The sequence below is a fragment of the Fukomys damarensis genome, unplaced genomic scaffold (assembly GCF_012274545.1).
Source record: "Fukomys damarensis isolate Sample0158 unplaced genomic scaffold, DMR_v1.0_HiC HiC_scaffold_13, whole genome shotgun sequence".
Classification (NCBI taxonomy): Eukaryota; Metazoa; Chordata; class Mammalia; order Rodentia; family Bathyergidae; genus Fukomys; species Fukomys damarensis.
Genome location: NW_022900925.1, coordinates 19341315 through 19360819, shown reverse-complemented (window position 1 = coordinate 19360819; position 19505 = coordinate 19341315). Strand labels below are relative to the sequence as shown.

General features: G+C 35.8%; 1 protein-coding gene across 1 annotated transcript in view; it reads right to left on the bottom strand.

The window, feature by feature from the left end:
• Nf1 (neurofibromin 1) overlaps positions 1-19505 on the bottom strand; it is a 264437-nt gene that overhangs the window by 32661 nt on the left and 212271 nt on the right. Inside the window, exons 40-50 of the mRNA XM_033762739.1 lie at positions 15683-16115; positions 14748-15088; positions 11411-11613; positions 7237-7430; positions 5893-6033; positions 5339-5618; positions 4711-4925; positions 3820-3881; positions 3490-3604; positions 2857-2958; positions 1055-1195 (exon numbers count right to left, since the gene is read on the bottom strand). Of these exons, the coding sequence (XP_033618630.1) occupies positions 1055-1195; positions 2857-2958; positions 3490-3604; positions 3820-3881; positions 4711-4925; positions 5339-5618; positions 5893-6033; positions 7237-7430; positions 11411-11613; positions 14748-15088; positions 15683-16115 (2227 nt within the window). The remainder of the gene's footprint in view (positions 1-1054; positions 1196-2856; positions 2959-3489; positions 3605-3819; positions 3882-4710; positions 4926-5338; positions 5619-5892; positions 6034-7236; positions 7431-11410; positions 11614-14747; positions 15089-15682; positions 16116-19505) is intronic.

Below are 19505 nucleotides of genomic sequence, written 5' to 3'. Positions count from 1 at the left end.
AAGCACTTCATTCACAAATAATATCCTTTATTTTATTTATTTATTTTTGGTGGTACTGGGGATGAACTCAGGACCTTGCTCTTGCAAGGCAGGCATGGTGCCACTGAGCCCAACCCCCAGCCCACCAATATTCTGAACATATAAATAGCTAATAGCTAGATACTACTCTGACTACAAGACAACTTCAGAAAAGGGAAAATGGGTCTAGTCCCAAATCAGATGTACAAACATGAACAAATGATTTCTTTGCTTATTTCTACTTGGTAATATGGAGGTCCAAAAAACTAGTGAAATTAAATACCCAAAAGTTTCCTTTAGATATTCCAACATCTTTATTTGCTATTAATTATACTGATTTTTTTCCAATAAGAATAGGTTTACTTTAGATTATTCCTTCATTTAAAGAAAACCTCTACTTTAAAGTTATGAAAGTTCAAAATAATGGATGCACAGTGCTTAGCATAGGTGTCAGTATAGTAGCTTTTTTTTTCTTTTATTGAGTTTATTGGTACATTTTAGGTGTATAGTACAGTTACATTCATCATTGGGATCTTGTACCTTTTACATGACAGGTCTTGGTTTTCATTTTTTCCCCTTGTTCCTGCCCTCCCTTCACCCCCTCCTCCCTTCCCCATTTACAAACACTTTATTTCCATTTTTTTATTTTCTCATATTTTTTTCTTTTCCCTTATTACCTTTCTCCTACCCTTCCCACTTTCCCTATACCTTTAGCCCTTTTCTTCCCATTTCATAATGTCAGTTATCTCATTAGGATAGTACATAGAGTAGCTATTATTATTACTCATATTATTTATCCCATTTTACTTACTAGCATCAGGCCAGTACTTTTTTTTCATCTTATTTTGTTTTTTATATAAAGAAAATATGTATTAAAGTTTAAATTATTTTTATGGTCAATAATTATACTCAAAATAAATTCCACTATATTCGTATTTCAGCTATGAACCTCTTCTGATTTTAAAAGAATCACAACGAAAGAAAAAGGAATATTAAACATGAATTAAATAAGAATCCCAAAGGAAAGCTTGCTTACCTTGTCATTGAATATTCGGAGACTATCTAAGGTGTGCAAGTTTTGCTCCAGCAGAGCAGTGCCTGCTGAATACAAATTGACCTCATCCAGCTGCAGCACAGCCACGGCCACCCAAAAGAGGGCTTTGTGCAGAGGGGAGTCCTGGTGAAGAAGACGTGTTCCAGCTTAATAAACGAACTATCAAATGCACACTACAGCATAAAATGAAGCAGTCTACCTCACCCAATTATCCATGGTTTCTCTTTTGGTGAAGGTAAATACATAATAAGTTCTATTTTCCTTTTAAGAAAGAAACTGGTAGCTGGGCTGAGAACCTTAGCAACTTCTTTCCTTTTTTTCCTGTTTTGGATTTTCAAATCCAAGTGCTAAGGTTTACTGATCTTTCCGGAGTAATCTCTTGCATTTGTTACTTTTCTTTTTCTGTCTGTCTCTGTATCTCTCTAGTCTGTCTGTCTGTCTCTCTCTCTCACCATTCTCCCACCCCCTAATACTGGGGATTGAATGTGGGGCCTTCCACATGGTAGGCAAGCACTCTACGACTGATTTATATGCTCAGCCCCATTTCTTTCTTATTGCTAATGACACTACCTCATGCCGACCTTCTTTATTCTAAATGATGATTTATTCTGCCTCCAGTTCCTTTCCATTCTAAGCACTGTGCACTCCAGTAGTAGAATGATCCCAAACCTGCTTTTAACATATGTTTTTATCTGCCAGAAAATTTCCAATCTCCTTTCTGAAAAGCATTTAATGTTACATTTGTTGTATCCAATCTTCACAAACTTCTCTCTCTCTACTTTTTTGGCAAGTTTCTTCATAATTAGAATGCCCAACCCACCCTCATGCCCTTCTTGTATAGTCTACCTACTGTACCTTCACTGCTTAAGGTTTGCTTCCTTTCTCTACCCTAAATCCTGTCAATCGCTTTCATTCAAACTGTCCTTTCAACTTCTTTTCATTATTACTATTATACCGATCTCTTGCTGCTCTGAACTAAAACTGTATTTTACTGGTAATCCCTACTTAGCACTGTGGTATGTAAGAAAATATAAGGACTGTAGGGTCAGACAGCCCTGGATTAGAATTATGGTTCTGTGTTTTAATAGGAATGGGACTCTGGCAAAGTTAGTCTTTCTGAGTCTCATTTTTACTTGCATGATGAGGATAAAAGAATAATTTTATATTATTTAAGATTAAGATGTTTGTAGGTGGGAATGGTATAAAAAATTTATTAAAAAAATGTTGGTAGAATGTTTAACTTTACCAGGGACATAATAGGTATTTATTTTTCTGTAATCACTTCTAAGACTGGCATACCTTTGTTGAGGATCAGATTTATTTTTCTCAGTGTTACATTTCTCCATAATAATGATCATTAACATACTAAGTATTTTACTTAGTTTATCATCTATCCACTCCTCAACCTCCACACCTACCCCAAATGTAAGCACCATGACAGCAGGCAGTTCTGTTGGTTTTGTGTATCTTTAGCCTCTAAGACAATACCAAGCATATAGCAAAGGCTCAACTGATAGAAGGAAGAATTAAAAATATAAACTCATCCCTTCTTTAGCACTGGTGAGATTAAAAAAAAAAAATACTGGCACCCAAGAATTCATACTCTATACTTATTCTTCTGCTAATGTAATTCCTTCAAACAACTAAATTTTATGACAAGAAATTCCACTTTAACTACAGCTTTTTCTTATTATTGCTTCTCAATCCATTTTCTGAACTCTTTATAAGAACATGTGACCCTGATATCCAAAGGAAATAAAACTCAAGTTCTATACAATACTTACCTTATTAAGAAGTGGCTGCAATTTGGTTAGTGCTATTACTGTAGATTCTATCAGAACTTGACTGTTGTAAGTATCAGGTCCTTTTAAGCAACTCTCAAGTGCCTTTTAGGGAAACAGAATTCTTCATTTTACTTTTGCTGAAATAAAACATTAACTCTAAAATTGAATCTCACAATCAGTTAAGGAACATTTACTGTACTTATTTGATAAGCATCAGAATTATTTCTAACACAGTGGTGATCTTGGTAACTAGTGTAGTACACATTTGGTTTCCTATTTAAATAAAATTTTTAGATTGTATCTGAATACAATGTTATAGTAATTATAAATTATGTAGCTGAATATAAGGCTATAGTTTTACTATGCAATTAACTACTTTGAAAACTGATTAAATAATAAGGGTACCTGCTTAGCAAAACAGGCAAAATACTTAATTTTCCTTGAAAGACATCTACAGAGGATTTCTTAAAAAAGTCACAATATGAAAAATAACATTTCAAAAAACATTTTTAAAGGTTTAATAAATAATACATAAGACATTTTGTTAAATCTAAATGACTTTTAAGAAGTGGAAGACATGCTTTATAACTTGGGAACCACAAATATTTGGGCGAAGGGAGGGAAAAGTACCACCTTGCTAAGAATACGGATGATCTGCTTTATCTGCCCATGAGACACTCGTTTGCTAATACAGCCAAAGACCACAAGAGCTCTTGGTTGCAGGGATGGATTGTATTGGAATGCAAATCTGCAATTAAAAGACCCAAAGACCTTATGAGAACCTTGTGTGTGTTTATAGAATACACTAAGATAGTCATTATGCACCTTTTTTTTAATTGCAGGGATCAAACTCAGGGCCTTGCACATGCTAGGCAAGTGCTCTACCAATTAGGTATGCATCCAGCCCCTATTTTTTTTAGTAATATGCACACTTTTACAACTTATTTTTAATTTGGGACACACCTTTGGGCTAGTTCTGTCCATTGGTCCAGCCACTTGCATGTTGGAATATCTCTCATACATGCCTGAGGGTAGGAAGAGAAAATGCTCAATATATATGTGTATATACGTTTTTTGTTTGTTTTGTTTTTTGAGACACAGTCTCACTATGTAGTTGAGACTGACCTGGAACTCACTATGTAGCCCACACTGGTCTCAAACTCACAGGGATCCTCTTGCCTCAGCCTCCCGAGTGTGGGGATTATAGGCGTGTGCCACCACTCCCAGCTTGTATATACATTTTTAAAGAAACATTTAAATAATTTTCATTATAATATCATTATGGTAAACACATGACTTTTTTCTTTCTTTTAGTGGTACTGAAGATTGAACCTAGAGCCTCCACACTGAGCTACAACCCCAGCCCCTTTTTAAAATTTTGAGACAGGGTCTCACTAAATTGCTCAGACTTGGCTTGAACTTGTAATCCTCCTGCCTCAGCCTCCTAGAGTGCTAGGATTTTCTTTTTCTTTTTGCTGTCATACCTTTTTTTTAAAACAATGTTTTATTTAAAAAAATTTTACAGCATAACATTTTTTGGTACATTTTAGGCATACATAATGGTTACACTCATCACAGGGGATGTGCACCTGTACATTATACATCTCCCTCTTTTTTCCCCTTCCCCCTCCTCTCAAACTCCCTCCCCTCGAGTGCTAGGATGTATAGGCATGTGCCATGATGCCTGGCTATAGATGACATTAAAGATGACCAATAACATATCCCATGAAAGTGTTTTTATTTAGGCAGTAACTGTGTAACAGCAGAATGAATTGGTATTTCTTCTGTACAGCAGTAGTGGATTTTTACAAAATGATTTTTCACTTAATTTATTATCATTTTTTCTCTACATACCTCCATGATCTCCAACAAAGCTTCAGTGACCGTTTCTAAGGATGTCAATGCAAAAGTCTCCCTCTCGTAGGAGCCAGGAGAGAATGACCTGTCCCGGTAACTGGATCGGAAGGCTATGACAGCTGCTGACTTAACTTTGCTAATGCCAAACAGCAAGTAAAATTTGGGTAATGAGAACTCTGTTAGACTGAGCCTCAAAACTTGTTTGGTTTCTTCTGTAAAAGACAAAAGAAACAAGTAAAACATTTGAGGATATTATTTTGGATTTAGAAAATTTGAACATCATATAAAAATTACACAACCATGCTCCCTAAATCACTACATGTACACTAGACATGTATTAATGCTCACTGCTTTAGCTCCACTTAATTACAGATTAGTACTAGGAATGCAACACTGTCAACTTACACTGTTCAGCTTATGCAATAATTACATAAATCTTTATCATAGTTTGCTATGGAAGCTTATTCTTTTCCATTTTGATAAAATTTCAACTCATTATTGTAGGCCTACATTAGCAGCTTGGTGTTAAGACACCATCATAAATAGTAAGCAATTTATACTAGTCAGGTGAAGTAAAGTGGACAGAGTAACTTGATGAAACACAAATTACTTTCCTGGAACTTACCACTAAAGTGAAGCTGTGAACAAGTACACAGAGAGTGGATGATATTAATGACCAATCCATGTGTGGAAGCTCGAAGGGACAAGGGGCCTGTGGCTACTAAGAAAGTAACAACGTGGAAGAGGTAGGGGAGATGAGCTGCCACATCAAGGGAATTGTTGAAGGACAGCATCAGCATGTAGCGGGCTAAAATAGCAATATCATCCCACATAAGATGTTGTTCTAAGGTAGGAGTTGGAGATAAGCATGTCTTGTCAATTATTTTGCACATCCTCCCAATAACCTGTAAAGAAGCAGAATTTTAAAAGATAAGGAGCTAGGGCCAGGGATTTAGCTCAGTGGTTCCACCACCTGCCTCATAAGCGCAACGACCTGAGTTTGATCCCCGGTACCAAAAAAAAAAAAGAAAGAAAGAATGAATGAATGTTAAGGAACTAAATGTTGTATCATAAAAATTCAGTTTAATCATAAAATATCTAGTTACAAAACAAAAATCTTCCTGATGATAAAAACAGATACATTATACCACTGTCCAGAAGCAAAGAAAAAGTAGTTACCTTGCTTGAAACCAATTTCACATTTCCAGAAGCTAGAGCTACAGCAGTATCTGCCATCACCTCAGCTTTTATTGATCCCAAGCCACCGGTTGCACTGGTTTTGATGAAACTGTCTAGTACAACATCAAGCAGATCTGTTATCTAGTGAAAGTGGGAAAATAACATGTCTTCAACCACACTACCAAATTAATTTTTAATTTAAAAATATTAAAAGAACACCTCGATTAACATGAGAATTCTGTTTTACCTGAGGCCTCCAAAATACCAAGTTTTATTTAGAGATATATTCGTAAATATAATTTATCATAAACTATCCAGGGAAGGATGAAGATATTCACTTGATTCTTTCAGAGTAAGAGATTAATATTTAAAGTTTAAAAAATTATATTAGTAACTTCATTTACTCACAAAGCATTTCTGTGTTCTTCTAAGATAGTAATGATGTGACCAATCTAATTGTTTTGAAATACAAAAAGTGAAATTAAGTACTGAGAAATTTTCTAGGGCTATCAAACTAGCTCTTAGGTCACTTAAAATCATGTGGAAGATCTGCAGCATTGTTTGAGTAAGGGCATTGCTTCCTTAAGTGCTTACTTTGAAGAAATAATATATATAATTCTTGTCAGATTTAAAAAGTTACATTACATCCTATATTTTAACAATGATATTCTTTTTTTTTTGGCCGGGGATTGAACTCGGGTCCTTGTGCTTTTGAGGCAGGCGGTGGAACCACTGAGCTAAATCCCCGGCAACAATGATATTCTTAAGCAAGAACTACAAATGAAAGCAAATGTCCCAAATAACATCCATACAGAATATTTACTGAGCTGGATATGGTAATCCATGACTGTAATTCCAGCACTCTGGGAGGCTAAAGAAGGAAGATTACAAATTTAGAGCCCTGTCTGAGCAACACAGTGACTTAGCAAGACCCTGTCTCAAAAAAGAAGAAAAGAGAGGAGGGGAGAGGAGAGAAAAGAGAAGAGGGAAGGGAGGAAAAGAAAGAAAGATTTATTTACCGACATCCCTGATATGTAGAAATTAGAATACATATTAAAATATTATTAGAAGTGAAACTAGATTTCTACAATTGAACTCTATATAATTAAACCACAAAAAAAGAGTGCTAAAATTATTAGCTTTTCTCTGGTTCTGAGATGTGCATTAGACTTTTATAAGTTCAAGCCAAACCAAATGAAGAGGTGGGTGAGTACCTACTTGCTTTTGAAAGAAAGAACTGTTTTTTACAGTTACTGTATATCCCTTGCACCTAGCACAAAATGGGCATCAGGTAATCATCTGTACAAAGGAGATACTAGATAAATATTTTAGCAAACTCAATACCTGCCCAAGGCTCCCCCATATTTTTGCTTGAATAGACGGATACATCTGTTTCTCATTTATGGTCATTGTTATCAGCTTATCGAGAATAGCAGTAACTCTTTGTCGTTTGGCATCATCATTATGCTTACAGAAACGAACTAGATTTGACAGCCATGGGGTCATGTATTCCAAACAAAGGTGTTTTAATTCAATACCTGGAAAAAAATACACTATTAGCATAGAAGGTCAATGAAAATTACATCAATAATTATGTTAACATAAAGGGATGCAGGAGGTCAAAAAAAAAAAAAAAAAAAGGTAAAGACCATTACCTAGAATCAGCCCGAAGAAAAGAGACTTGGCAAATATATGTTTGAAGATAAGAGATAAAGAAAGAGAGTAAGCCTTGAAAAAAGTAATTTTAAAATACAGTAAGTCAGTTTTTCAAGTTTTTTCATTTAATATCTTCTCATTACAAATATTTTTAGGGCTGGGGATTTAGCTCAGCGGTTCAGTGGCCTGCCTTGCAAGCGCAAGGACCCGAGTTCAATCCCTGGTACCAAAAAAAAAATTTATCATATTTTATATCTTTGTAAAAGAAACATGTGACAATTTTTAGAGTTTAGTAAAAAGGAAGCATTACCACAAAAGTGAAATTAATAATAATATATTGGCGTATTTCTCTCTTCAGTCTTTCAAATTTTGGCAGAGATAATGTACATTTATGTGTTGTGCCCACATGTCACAACCTCCCTGCCAAAGAAACAATTAAGATACATGTGTACTATATCCTGAATTTTTCCATTAGACATTACATTATGATTACTTTCTAAATATATATTTTTAAAATTTTTTGTTTTTGTTTTTTGAGAGATAATTCAGGCTAGCCTTGAACTCATTATGTAGCCTAGATTGGGCTCAGATTTATGGTGAGATTATAGGCATGCACCATAACACCTGGCATTAATTTTAATTTTTTGAGGCAGGGTCTTGCTACACATTGCAGATTAGACTTGGTCTCACTATGTAGTCCAGGCTGGCCTCAAAACTCATGGTGATCCTTCTGCCTCAAGTGCTGGGATTACAGGTATGGTACCACCATGCCTAGCTCTAAAAATATTTTTAAACTTTATTTTTGGTACCAGGGATTGAACTCAGGACCTTGCATTTGCAAGGCAAGGCAGTGGCACCACTGAGCTAAATCCCTGCCCCTAAACTTATTTTTAGAAAAACTTTAGACTTGTAAGATACACAACATAAAATTAGGCATTAAAATCATTTTAAGTGTACAGTTCAATGGCATTAAGTACATTCATGCCTGTGCAACCATCACCACTCATCCATCTCTAGAAGGCCTCATCTTCCCAGTCTGAAACTCTGTAACAAACACTTTTATTCTTTCTCCTCTTTTTTTGTGATATTAAGAATTCTATCCAAGGCCTCATGCACGCTAGGAAAGCATCCCTCGCCCTCCCCAACCCCCTATCATTGGACTTGGGATTGAACCTGAGCCAGAAACCCAGCCCTTTTGTTAAGTTTTTTTCTGGTACCAGGGATCGAACTCAGGACCTTGTGCTTGCAAGGCAGGCACAGTGTCACTGAGCTAAATCCCCAGCTTTATTAGTTTTGATCTTGATTTATTTTGCTAAATCATTAAATTTCCCAGGCTGGGCTTGAACATGTGATCCTCCTTTCCTCAGCCTATCAGCATGCTAGGATTATGGGCATGCATCACCATACCCAGCTAAAAAACCTTTTTTTTGCAGGGGGGAGTTTTGAGACAGGGTCTCACTGTATAGTTGAGACTAACCTGGAACTCACTATGTAGCCCAGGCTGGTCTCAAACTTACAGCTATTCTCCTGCCTCAGCCTCCTGAGTGCTGGGATTACAGGTGTGCACCACCACGAATGGCTTAAAAACCATTTTTAATAGTTTAATTAAAACATCCATATGGAAAGCCAATAATTCAATCAGTTCTCTATTTGACTGCTGGACTCTTCAAAAGTAGGCAAAATAAATCTATGACAATTAGAGGTCATAACAGTGTTTACTTTTGGTCATGGGATGATACTAAGTAATAAAGATGCTTCTGGATCTTGGAAATGTTCTGGATCTGATACATTCATGATGTATTTACATGCAAAAGTATGTCAACTTATTCTTTAATACTGGACACTATACTGATATATTTTCAAAAAATCTAGATTAAAAATTATCTTTGTGAGCTGGGGATTTGGCTAAGTGGTTCTGCCACCTCTTCTCTCAAGTGCAAGGGCCTGAGTTCGATCCCTGGTTACCAAAAACAAACAAAACAACAACAAAAATTATCTATGTGAACATTTTACATTAATTCTCTAGGGCAAATTCTAAAAGGCAGAATTATGAGGCCAAAAGATGTGATTTTCCTTAACCATGTCAAAATCACTTCCAAATTGCTTTCTAGTGAAATTATTCCCTCTTATAATGCCACAGAAAACTAGCACTTAACACGCCCCACTGTGTGTTACTTCTCATTCATTTTTCTTATTAAGTTATAAGAGCTCTTTATTTTAAGGATATTAATCTTTTCCCATATTTGGTCCAAGTTTATCTTCTAGGTTTAGATTTATGGTTCACCTTTTTTGTGGAGATGTTCTGAAGTTTTTCAAAGTCAAAGTTCTTCAACTGTTTGTTTCTATCATTTTTGTTTCACATGTCATCATTCATCTAGAAAACAACTAAATATTCAGTCTTCCTCTCCTTTTGTTGATGGTTCTGTTTTTTATATGCACATCTTAAACACAACTAACACTTATCTTGGTATCTTGTAGTATAAATGAAAACCTAATTTAAATCATCTTCCGGTCTAATTTCTGAAATGATTTAATATTTCTCTCTTCTCCACCCACCCCAACCTTCACCTTCCTCCTTTCCTCCTCCTCTGTGGTGCTGGGGATCAAACCCAGGATTTTGCAGATGCTAGGCAAGCACTCTTCCACCACTGAGCTATATCCCCAGCCCAGTATGCTACTTATCAATCTTTTCTGATCTGACTGCTGATTTTTTTATTTCTACTTTTTAAATTTTGAGACAGGTCTTGCTATACAAAATATATTTTCTTTATTCTTGTACTTTCAAGTAGAATTTAAAAATCATTTAAATTCTGTCTCCAATCTCAATCCTCAATTCCATGGATATTTTTTGATGAGACTGTATTCAAACTCTCCTCTTTGGGAAGAACTGTTCATGCAGGAACACAATATGCCTGGCCATTCACTCAACTCTTTTTTGATGTTAATATTTATCAATAAAATTATATACTTTAAATATTTTATCATACTTAAAAATTTTTTTTTGGTGGTACTAGGGACTGAACTCAGGGCTTTCAAACTGTATGCCCAATCCTTTAACTTTTTTTTTTTTTAATTTTAAGAAAGGGTCCTTATGACCAAACTTATAATTCTCCCAGAGTGCTGAGATTACAGGTGTGAGCTACCATTCCTAGACCACATTTTCTTAGGGTTTTATTCCTGTATCTTCTACTTAGAAAATATAAAGTGACCTAGTCACAATGAATTGTTAAATCTCTCAATTATCAACTGCAGAAAGATCAAGGAATGTGTCTGAATGCAGAAAAATAAAGGTGTATATGTTATAGGAAGATGGATGGAAGAAATATTAAGAACTGAGCCAGGAGATCAACATTCATACTTCTACAGGGTAGAAAGATGGACAGATAGAGAGTGGATCTTTAGTTTACGAGATTTATTAAAGCCAAACCAGGTCCCTGTATCATGTACCACTGTATTCTCCAGGAACCACACATGTCCAATAAAAATCACATTTTTCCTAAAATCAAGGAGATAATGTGGATACTTTTCTGATGTGGATTTTTCTTCTGAGAAAAGAAATGCTGATGCTCATTTTACTCAACAGTGAAAAAATACTTTAAAAGTGGCCCAGACACATGTAAGGTAGCAAAATCTTGCCATTTTGCTTCTATTGCCAGAATTTTGATGGGTTTCTCAAAGTGTCCTATAATAAGTTTCTTTCAGAGTTCCTTTAGTTACAGGGTACCACAGATGAAAAATTATAAAGTTAAAAAGTAACAATAAAGTAAGTGAAAGATTTCACTGGTAAATTCTGAAACAAAAGGAGTTTGTTTGAATTTTCTTAGAATCATTGTTAGTATTAAAGAAAATTATTATTACTTACTAGATTTGCTAAATCCAGAAATACACTCTTCCAAAAATTCTAATGTGAGGTGTGGCTCATTGGCTGCCAGTGTCTTACTAATAGAGACAATAAAGAGGGTGTTGTTGGCAGGGATACATAAACCTGATGTCTCTAGTAACTGGCCCTCGATTTTTAAATTAAAGGTACAAGTTAAGGCACACAGAAGATTATAGGCAGCTGACCTAGGAGAAAACACAAATTAAGTTGTTGTAAAACTTATTTTTCCTTATAATTCCATTTTTTTCATAACATATAACGTGAGGCTCTATTACAAAGCATGATTAAATATTTTTAAGTTTATGATAAATTAGAGATATATGGTAAACCCCAAATACCCTTGGATTATTTAGGGATTTTTTAAAGAGAGATTTTTGACATGACTGGAAAAGCACTGTGAGGCTTCTAACACAGATGGGTGCAGGCCTTACTAGAAGACTTTTCACTAGGACATAAAACGTGAGAGGTTTACAGTCCTAAGGTGGATCAATAGAAAAATAGTCAGAATAAGGCTCAAATTTTGGTTTTCTTTCTACTAGATTCAGTTACATATATTGAAGATCATGAGAAATAAATTAGCCAATCATCAAATTGAAATAGACTCTTTAAAATGAGCATCCACTTAATTTCTCTGTAGGTGTCCTACAAGTTACTGTACAAACTGGAGGTCAAAACCAAAACTAACTACAATCTAATTCCTCCATTTTTAAATTCTATTTTACCTCATTATATCATATATACCTACTGAAACAAAAAACTATAGTAGACTTCATTAGAACCAAAAATTCTCTTATAAATGTTTGAAAATATAGTTAAACAGTTTAGGAGATTATAGAACTCAGCCTCAATTTTAAAATTCTGTTTTTTTCATGCAGCAAAAGAAATAGTTTGATTAAATTTCATGTTTTCCTTACCTCTCAAGTGTCATCAGCTGATATATTTATGCAACAACCACATAGGGGAAAAAAGTCATTAACATTTAGTATGCCCAGTGGCCTTTTTCTTAGGGCTGACATGCTTCAATAAAAAGTACAGCTATCAATTTGTTTTATACCATCAGAACACTCAAGCTAATTACTGTAGTGTTCAAAGGTTGTTAACATTCTTCAATAAAGCACACTGAATTAGAAATTAATGGAAAATGTAGTTTCATTTTCCTAAAATGAAAATATTAATGTTATTGTTTCTAAGTTTATCTTTTATTAAAATCTAGAAATTCGAAGTTATACTATTTTGTTACGAGTGTTTATTCTGTGTAACAATGATAAAGAATTAGGCTTCCTCAGCTGAGAACAGATGCCACAGAAATAATGAGATAAGAAAAGCTAGGCATACATAAAATTTTATAAACCATTTCTGGGAGTTCAACCTCATGAGAGACATCCAGATAAAAATATCTTGCTAATTCATTTATTTACTTATTTTTCCTTTTAAATAAAGGGAAATCTGGAATCCTAAAAGGCCCACTATACAACCTGAGTTATATTATATCCCAGGGAAGAGTTTCTGAAGTTGAGCATTTAAACAGGTTGAGAGTATTCCTTATCAAAGTGCTTCGGACTACAAGTATTTCAGATTCTTCTTGTTTTAAATTTTGGAACATTTGCATAGACTTTATTGGGTAAACATCTCTAATTCAAAACTCTGAAGTCCAATGTGCTCCAATACATGAAATGTTATGAGTCCTGGACACAATACTCAAGAATATTCAGATTTTGGAGCACTTTGGATTTTGTATGTTCAACTTAGGGATGCCCAATTTCTTTCTGTAAAAATCCTGACAATCTCAAGGTACTTAAGACAAGAAATTACCCTAAAATGAAAAATAGAGTGGAGAAATGGGAGAAGAGGTAAAAAGAGACCTTGGCAGGGAGGAAAAGGAAAATGGAGGAGATATTACTTACTAAACAGAAATGATTTGCTAGATGATACACTACAGTAGCACATATACTATTAATTAAATCTTTGTAGGCACATATGGAAGGAATAGCTACCTTCATTTCACAAATGAGGAAACTAGAGCTCAGAGAACTTCAGTACCTTGCCTGAACTCATAAAAGTTAGAAAGTAGCAGATCTAGATTAAACCAAATTGACTGACTCCAGTCATGCTTTTCCCATATTTGCATTCAAATTATTAAGACTAAACAGAACCAATTATACTCTTTGATCTTAAGATTTCTTTCAAGAATCTTATTAAAGTGACAATCATGGTGAGATCAAAATACAAGGTGAATATTTAAATTTTAAATAATTTATTATAGTAAGACACATTACCATTAATCCCCCCTGAATTCCAAAACACTTATCCCATTGCTCTTGCCAATTTATAGAGCAGTTCTGCAAGTCCTGCTTGTGACTGTTTTTCTGAGTCAGTTGCACACTCACGGCTGCCTAAATGTCCTGAATCAATTCAAACATTTAGTTTTCATGGTCATTTTGAGTTTTGGCAAGAACCAGGAGTTGAGTGGTGTGAATGAAGACACCCAGTTATGTTTTCACAAGCCTGATGGCAACTGGCAGTAGAATTTACCAAATTTTTGATCATACCTTATAAAAACGACTTCCAGAACTGCTTCAGAAAGTGGCAAGAAAGAACACAGGTAAGTGTGTTTGAAGCAAGGAGAAGTATTTTGAGGGAGATTAATGGCAGTGTGTCTTTTACTGTAATAAAATTTAAAATTTAAACATTTAATGTATAGTTTGATCACTCCCTTTGTAGGTAAAAAGTATGCAATAATATTCTTTTGAGTTATTGAACACTAGGTGTTCTTTTGTCAAATAGTACTAATCTGATTTGATATCAGGAAACTTAGTGAAACTTCTTAAGCATGGGAAAACTTAATTAGAGGACTCAGAGGAGAAACAACTTTGTAGTAAACTTTTAAAAAAGACATTTATTCCCCCCCACCGCCCGCTGTGTTTGGAGACAGGGTCTCACTATGTAGTTCAGGCTGGCTTTAAATTCATGGAAGTCCTCCTGGTTCAGGCTCCTGAGTGCTGGGATAACGGGCATGTGCCACCATGACAGGCTAAAAAGGACAGTTTCTTTAAGAAAAAAATCTGCTCTGTTGTCTGTTTTAGATGAAAGTCTCCTGGAGAAGGAACATATACTGGTTTAGAGTGAATCACTCTATTGAGAATTCCACAGTTCATGTGAATACCCCACAATGTGATGAGGTCACACTGGTTAACCAACACAGCATACCTTCCAATTTACAGCATTAAGAAAGAGACTATCTTAAAAGTTTATTAGATGGTCTCATTTTAAAAGAGCAAATCCTAGACAAAGCTGAATTAAAAACAAACGAAAAACCTACCGTAAACTAGGGTCTGAACTGCCTAAATTAAGTAATGCAATATTGAGCAGTGTCCCAGGGACGTCTTTTGGCCGAATCTTGGTGTGCTGAGGGATGGAGTCAGGCTGCGACAGCTCCCAGCGGGTCCGGATATGAATGATAGACTGGACGATGGCGTCACACTCCTGGTGCATGAAGGTGAGCGGTGTGCCCTGGTTGGCAATGGTTAAGGTGAACTGGTTCTCATCTACCAGGCATATTTCTTCAATTTCTGAGGCATAGTAGATGTCATTTAGAAAGACCGACTGCCCCAGGACTTTTGTTCTCTCTGCTGAGGTTACTTGAACAGCAGTAGAACCAACCTGAAAAGTGAGGATGAGGGGATGGGGTGGAGAATAATTAAATTCCATTATGCAGAATGCAAAGAGTCTCCAAAAACCAACCAACCAACTAACCATCCACGCACTCATCCACCCACCATGCTTGCCATTTAAGGAGTTATTACCATTACATAAATAGGTTCCATGATTATTGAGATAAATAACCTCAAAAAAAAAAATCTCAAAACATCAGAAAAAACTTTAATTTTACTTTTTAAAAAAGGTTGAGATCCCTTTAGGCAAGTACCAATTTTATCCAGAAGACTCCTGTTCCTCACTGAAAAAAGTCATGTACTAAAAACAACTTTCATTAGGTAATTTCTACTCTCCACATTCTTACTATTTGACTGACAGCAAACCACAGCACCTTTTCTATAGCATTCTTCTACCTCCAACCTAATCTAGGATATAATTCAGTATATACTTCTCCTATTTCCTACAGGACCTCTATAAATAGAAATCTTGGTCTTCCTAAATCTGGAATGACATTTGATTTATAACTACAATGACACTTTGGGAGGACTGGTGAGTTAAGAAAAGCAATGAATCATTCAAAAAACACAAATCAAAACACACCTTAATAGAAACTTTGGTATCTTTGTGGGCTAGCTTGAGTGCGTTGTGGAAAACCTTCAGATCCTCTTCCAAAGCCAAGGTGGCAGCGGGCAGTTTCTGTTGATCATGCTCTATGTGTTCAGCCAATTTCCCAGGACAGTCTATAAAAATTAGTCTTTTGCTGCCTTTGAGGCCAGTCAGTAGCCGCTCATGATACTTGGTGTACTCCCTAACCCAGGAGTTACAGTTATAGATATAGACTGCAGAGACATTGTCATAAGCAAAGCCAGGAAAAACAACAAACCACTTGGAGAGAAAGTCTGTTTTAAAGCGATTGCTAGGCCCAGTATGGGTAAGGTCCACTACAATTTCATATGGCTTTGCATAATATGGCTTTAAAGTCAGCAAGACGTGGTAAATCAGCAAATCGCCATTGATTTGACCAGTTTTGAACCTAAGGAAATGAAACGAAAGGCCAAAGACTTAACAGAGCTCTGAATAAATATACAGATGTCACTAATTGCTTTTTAAAAATTTTCTGATTTGTTTTCTAGAGAACACAATAATAGAAAACAATTATTCAAAGTCTGGATTCATGTTCTCCCCTACCCCCTGAACCCCTTTTCTGGTATTGCAGATTGAACCCAGGGTTTTTGAACTGAGCTATAGCCAGTAGCTGAGTCCCTCCCAGTCTTTTTTTTTTTTTTGGAGACAGAGTCTTGCTATTGTAGTTCAGGCTGGCCTTGAACTTGGGGCAAGCCTCCTGCCTCTGCCTCCCAAGTTCTGGGGTTACAGGTTGTATGCCATGGTGCCCCCTCCCCGCTTTTAATTTTGAGATAAGGTCTCACTAAGTCCCTAAATTACCCAGGCTAGGCTTGAACTTAAATCCTCCTGCTTCAGCTTTCCAGAATGCTGGGATTATAAGTGTGTACTAACATGCCTGGCTGTAATGTTTTAACACATTCACAATGGGGCCATAATTTGGATATCTCACTGCCAGGTCACTTGAATCACTGGAGGTATGTGCAAAACTGTCCCAAAGGATGGCTGATACCACTGGTGGTACAAAAGATCTAATCAGTTTTATTGGTCTTTTTACTGTTAAAAAGCTACCCAATAGGTCAGACATGCATATACCACTGGTAGTTCAAGTCAGGGGAAATGTGTTAAATCAGTTATTCTTTCTTTCTTCTTCTTCTTTTTTTTTTTATTTTTTTATTTTAATTGTTGAGATAGGGTTTTGCTAGGTACTTTAGGCTGGCCTTGAACTCACTATGTATGAACTCACTCCTGCCTCAGCCTCCCAAGTGCTGGGGTTACAGGCATGCGCCATCAAACACTGCTTCAGTTGTTCTTTAGACACTGTCAAATCAGGGTAAAATAAAAGGCATGAGACAAATCTCCAATCCAAAACTTTTGAGCAGTAACAATACAAAATTTGCCCATCAATTAATAAAAGGGGAAGATAGCGGGCACTGGTTGGTTGCCCCTGGCCCACCAAATCTGTCAGGTAAATAGTTTGGGTAGGAATCCCTGGCCAGGGAGCTCTGGAGCGAAACAGCTTTAGGCTGAAGTCAACCCATCTATCCTACCTTGACCAGAGAATGGTTCAGAAAACTTGAGATATGCAGGAAAAGCCTGCACAAAAACTGAAGAGAAAGAGCTAAGAAATGAAGAGAGAAATTCAGTTCTAGTTTAAGTCCTAGACAGTGTCTCCTGGGATCCAATTTTTTCCTGGACTGTTCAGCTGTGTAAGTCAGCCAACACTATTTTTTTGTACTGGAGATAGAACTCAGGACCTTGTAATGCGATGCAGGCGTGGTACCACAGAGTTAAATCCCTGGCTCAAAACCGAAGAATGCTAATTAATATGAGTAACTATGGTGAGAAAGCTGTGAATAACATGGTACCCAGAATTTCAAATCCAAATAACTACACTAACTTAAACTCAATATTTTCTATATTTGATCACTTTAGTGATAGTATTACTAAATTTGCTAAAGTAAATATGGTATCTTGTAAATTTAATCTTGTTGGGAGGGCATGAAATAAAAATACGACAAGTTAAATGACTGTCAAACAAAAGAAAAATATTTCAAGATAAAAGAAAATAAACAAATTGAGCAACCTTAATCTGAAAATCTGAAATCCACAATGCTTCAAAATTTGAAACTTTTTGAATGTCTTTTTTTTTTTTTTTTTGGTTTTTTGAGACAGGGTCTCACTATGTAGTTGAGACTGACCTGGAACTCACTATGTAGCCCAGGCTGGTCTCGAACTCACAGCGTGAAACTTTTTGAATGTCAATACATGCCACCAGTGGATAATTCAGACCTGATATTATATGATGGGCTACAGCCAAACTACATGCATACTAAAAATATAGTACATAACTGCTTCAGGTTATGTGTATAAGGTATACATAAAAGTGAATGAATTTCGTTTTCTGACTTGGGTCATTATCCCTTACATGTCTCATGTTATGCAAATATTCCCAAATCCAAAACATTACTAGTGCCAAGTATTTTGGGCAAAGGACAGTCAACCTGTACAATGTAGCATGTGATCACTTATCAAAAGAACTGCAGAGTAAATACCACTATTAAATTCAAAAGAGGGTGAGATCAACACAAAGTGGGAGTAAGTGCAAGAGAAGACTCAGTGGCTGAAATGGGTAGAGGAATTCAGCACTCAAGAACGGGGAACCAGGCAAAAAATATATAGGTAACTAAATGCACATAAATAACTAGTTTGTTTGTCTGCTTTTTTGGTTTACTTATGGTACCAGGGATTGAACTCAGGACCTTGTGCTTTGTGAGGCAGGCAGTGGAACCACTGACCTAAATCCCAAGCCCCTACAACTAGTTTAGATGTAATTGAAGATTCATGTAGGGAAGTGTTGAGAGAAATAGCTGGGAAAAGCCAAATTATAAAGTGTAAATGTTTGGCGAAGGGATTCAGATCTTCTTCTAGGGACTGAGTATTTTTCAGAGTATGTTCTATACACCACTGGCATCACGATCAACTGTGGTGTTTGATAAAAACAGAATTTACTGGTTTGGGCCGTGGCATACTAAATGTGAATATGGGGGGCATTTTTCTTGTTTTTAAAAATTTTCATCTGATCTTTATATCTACAAACATTTCTTAATCACTGTTCAAAATACAAAATACTCAACTTAAACTTGACTAGGTACCTAATAAGGATCTAAAAAACAAGAAAAAAACTGATCCAGAAATATAAAAGAACAGCCACATAACCCAAAGTCTAATCTGGAGTCCAAGAAAGCGCACAAATTTAAAGGACCTGCTCTAAGCTTTTAAGGTTAGAAAGCTATCATGAATAGAAACAAGAAGATCATGAGGGGCAACCACTGTTTGGAGAAAAAAATGAGCCATTTAAAAAAATGTATAATTAATTACTTTTAAGATAGGGTCTCCCTATGTGTTTCAGGTTGGCCTTGAACTCACTACGTAGCCCAGGCTGGCCTCAAACTCACAGTGATCCTCCCGCCTCGGCCTCCAGAATACTGGGATTACAGGCGTGCACCACCATGCCCAACAACATTCATCTTAGACATCTGAGGAGAGACAATGTATGTACACAATAAATCACATGAAAAGATTTTTTCTATGTAATCTAAGTTTACTAGATATTTTCTCAAATCACTGTTTCAGTTCCACAATCTGAAATTTCAGTTAAGTGTATCATTGCTTCTATTATCTAACTACCCCAAGAACTTCAATCTCATGTTTCCAAATCAGTCTGTGGTATACTAGTAAATTTTTAGAAATTTTAATGCTACATCAAAGATGCCATCTTATCTATTAAATAATATTAACA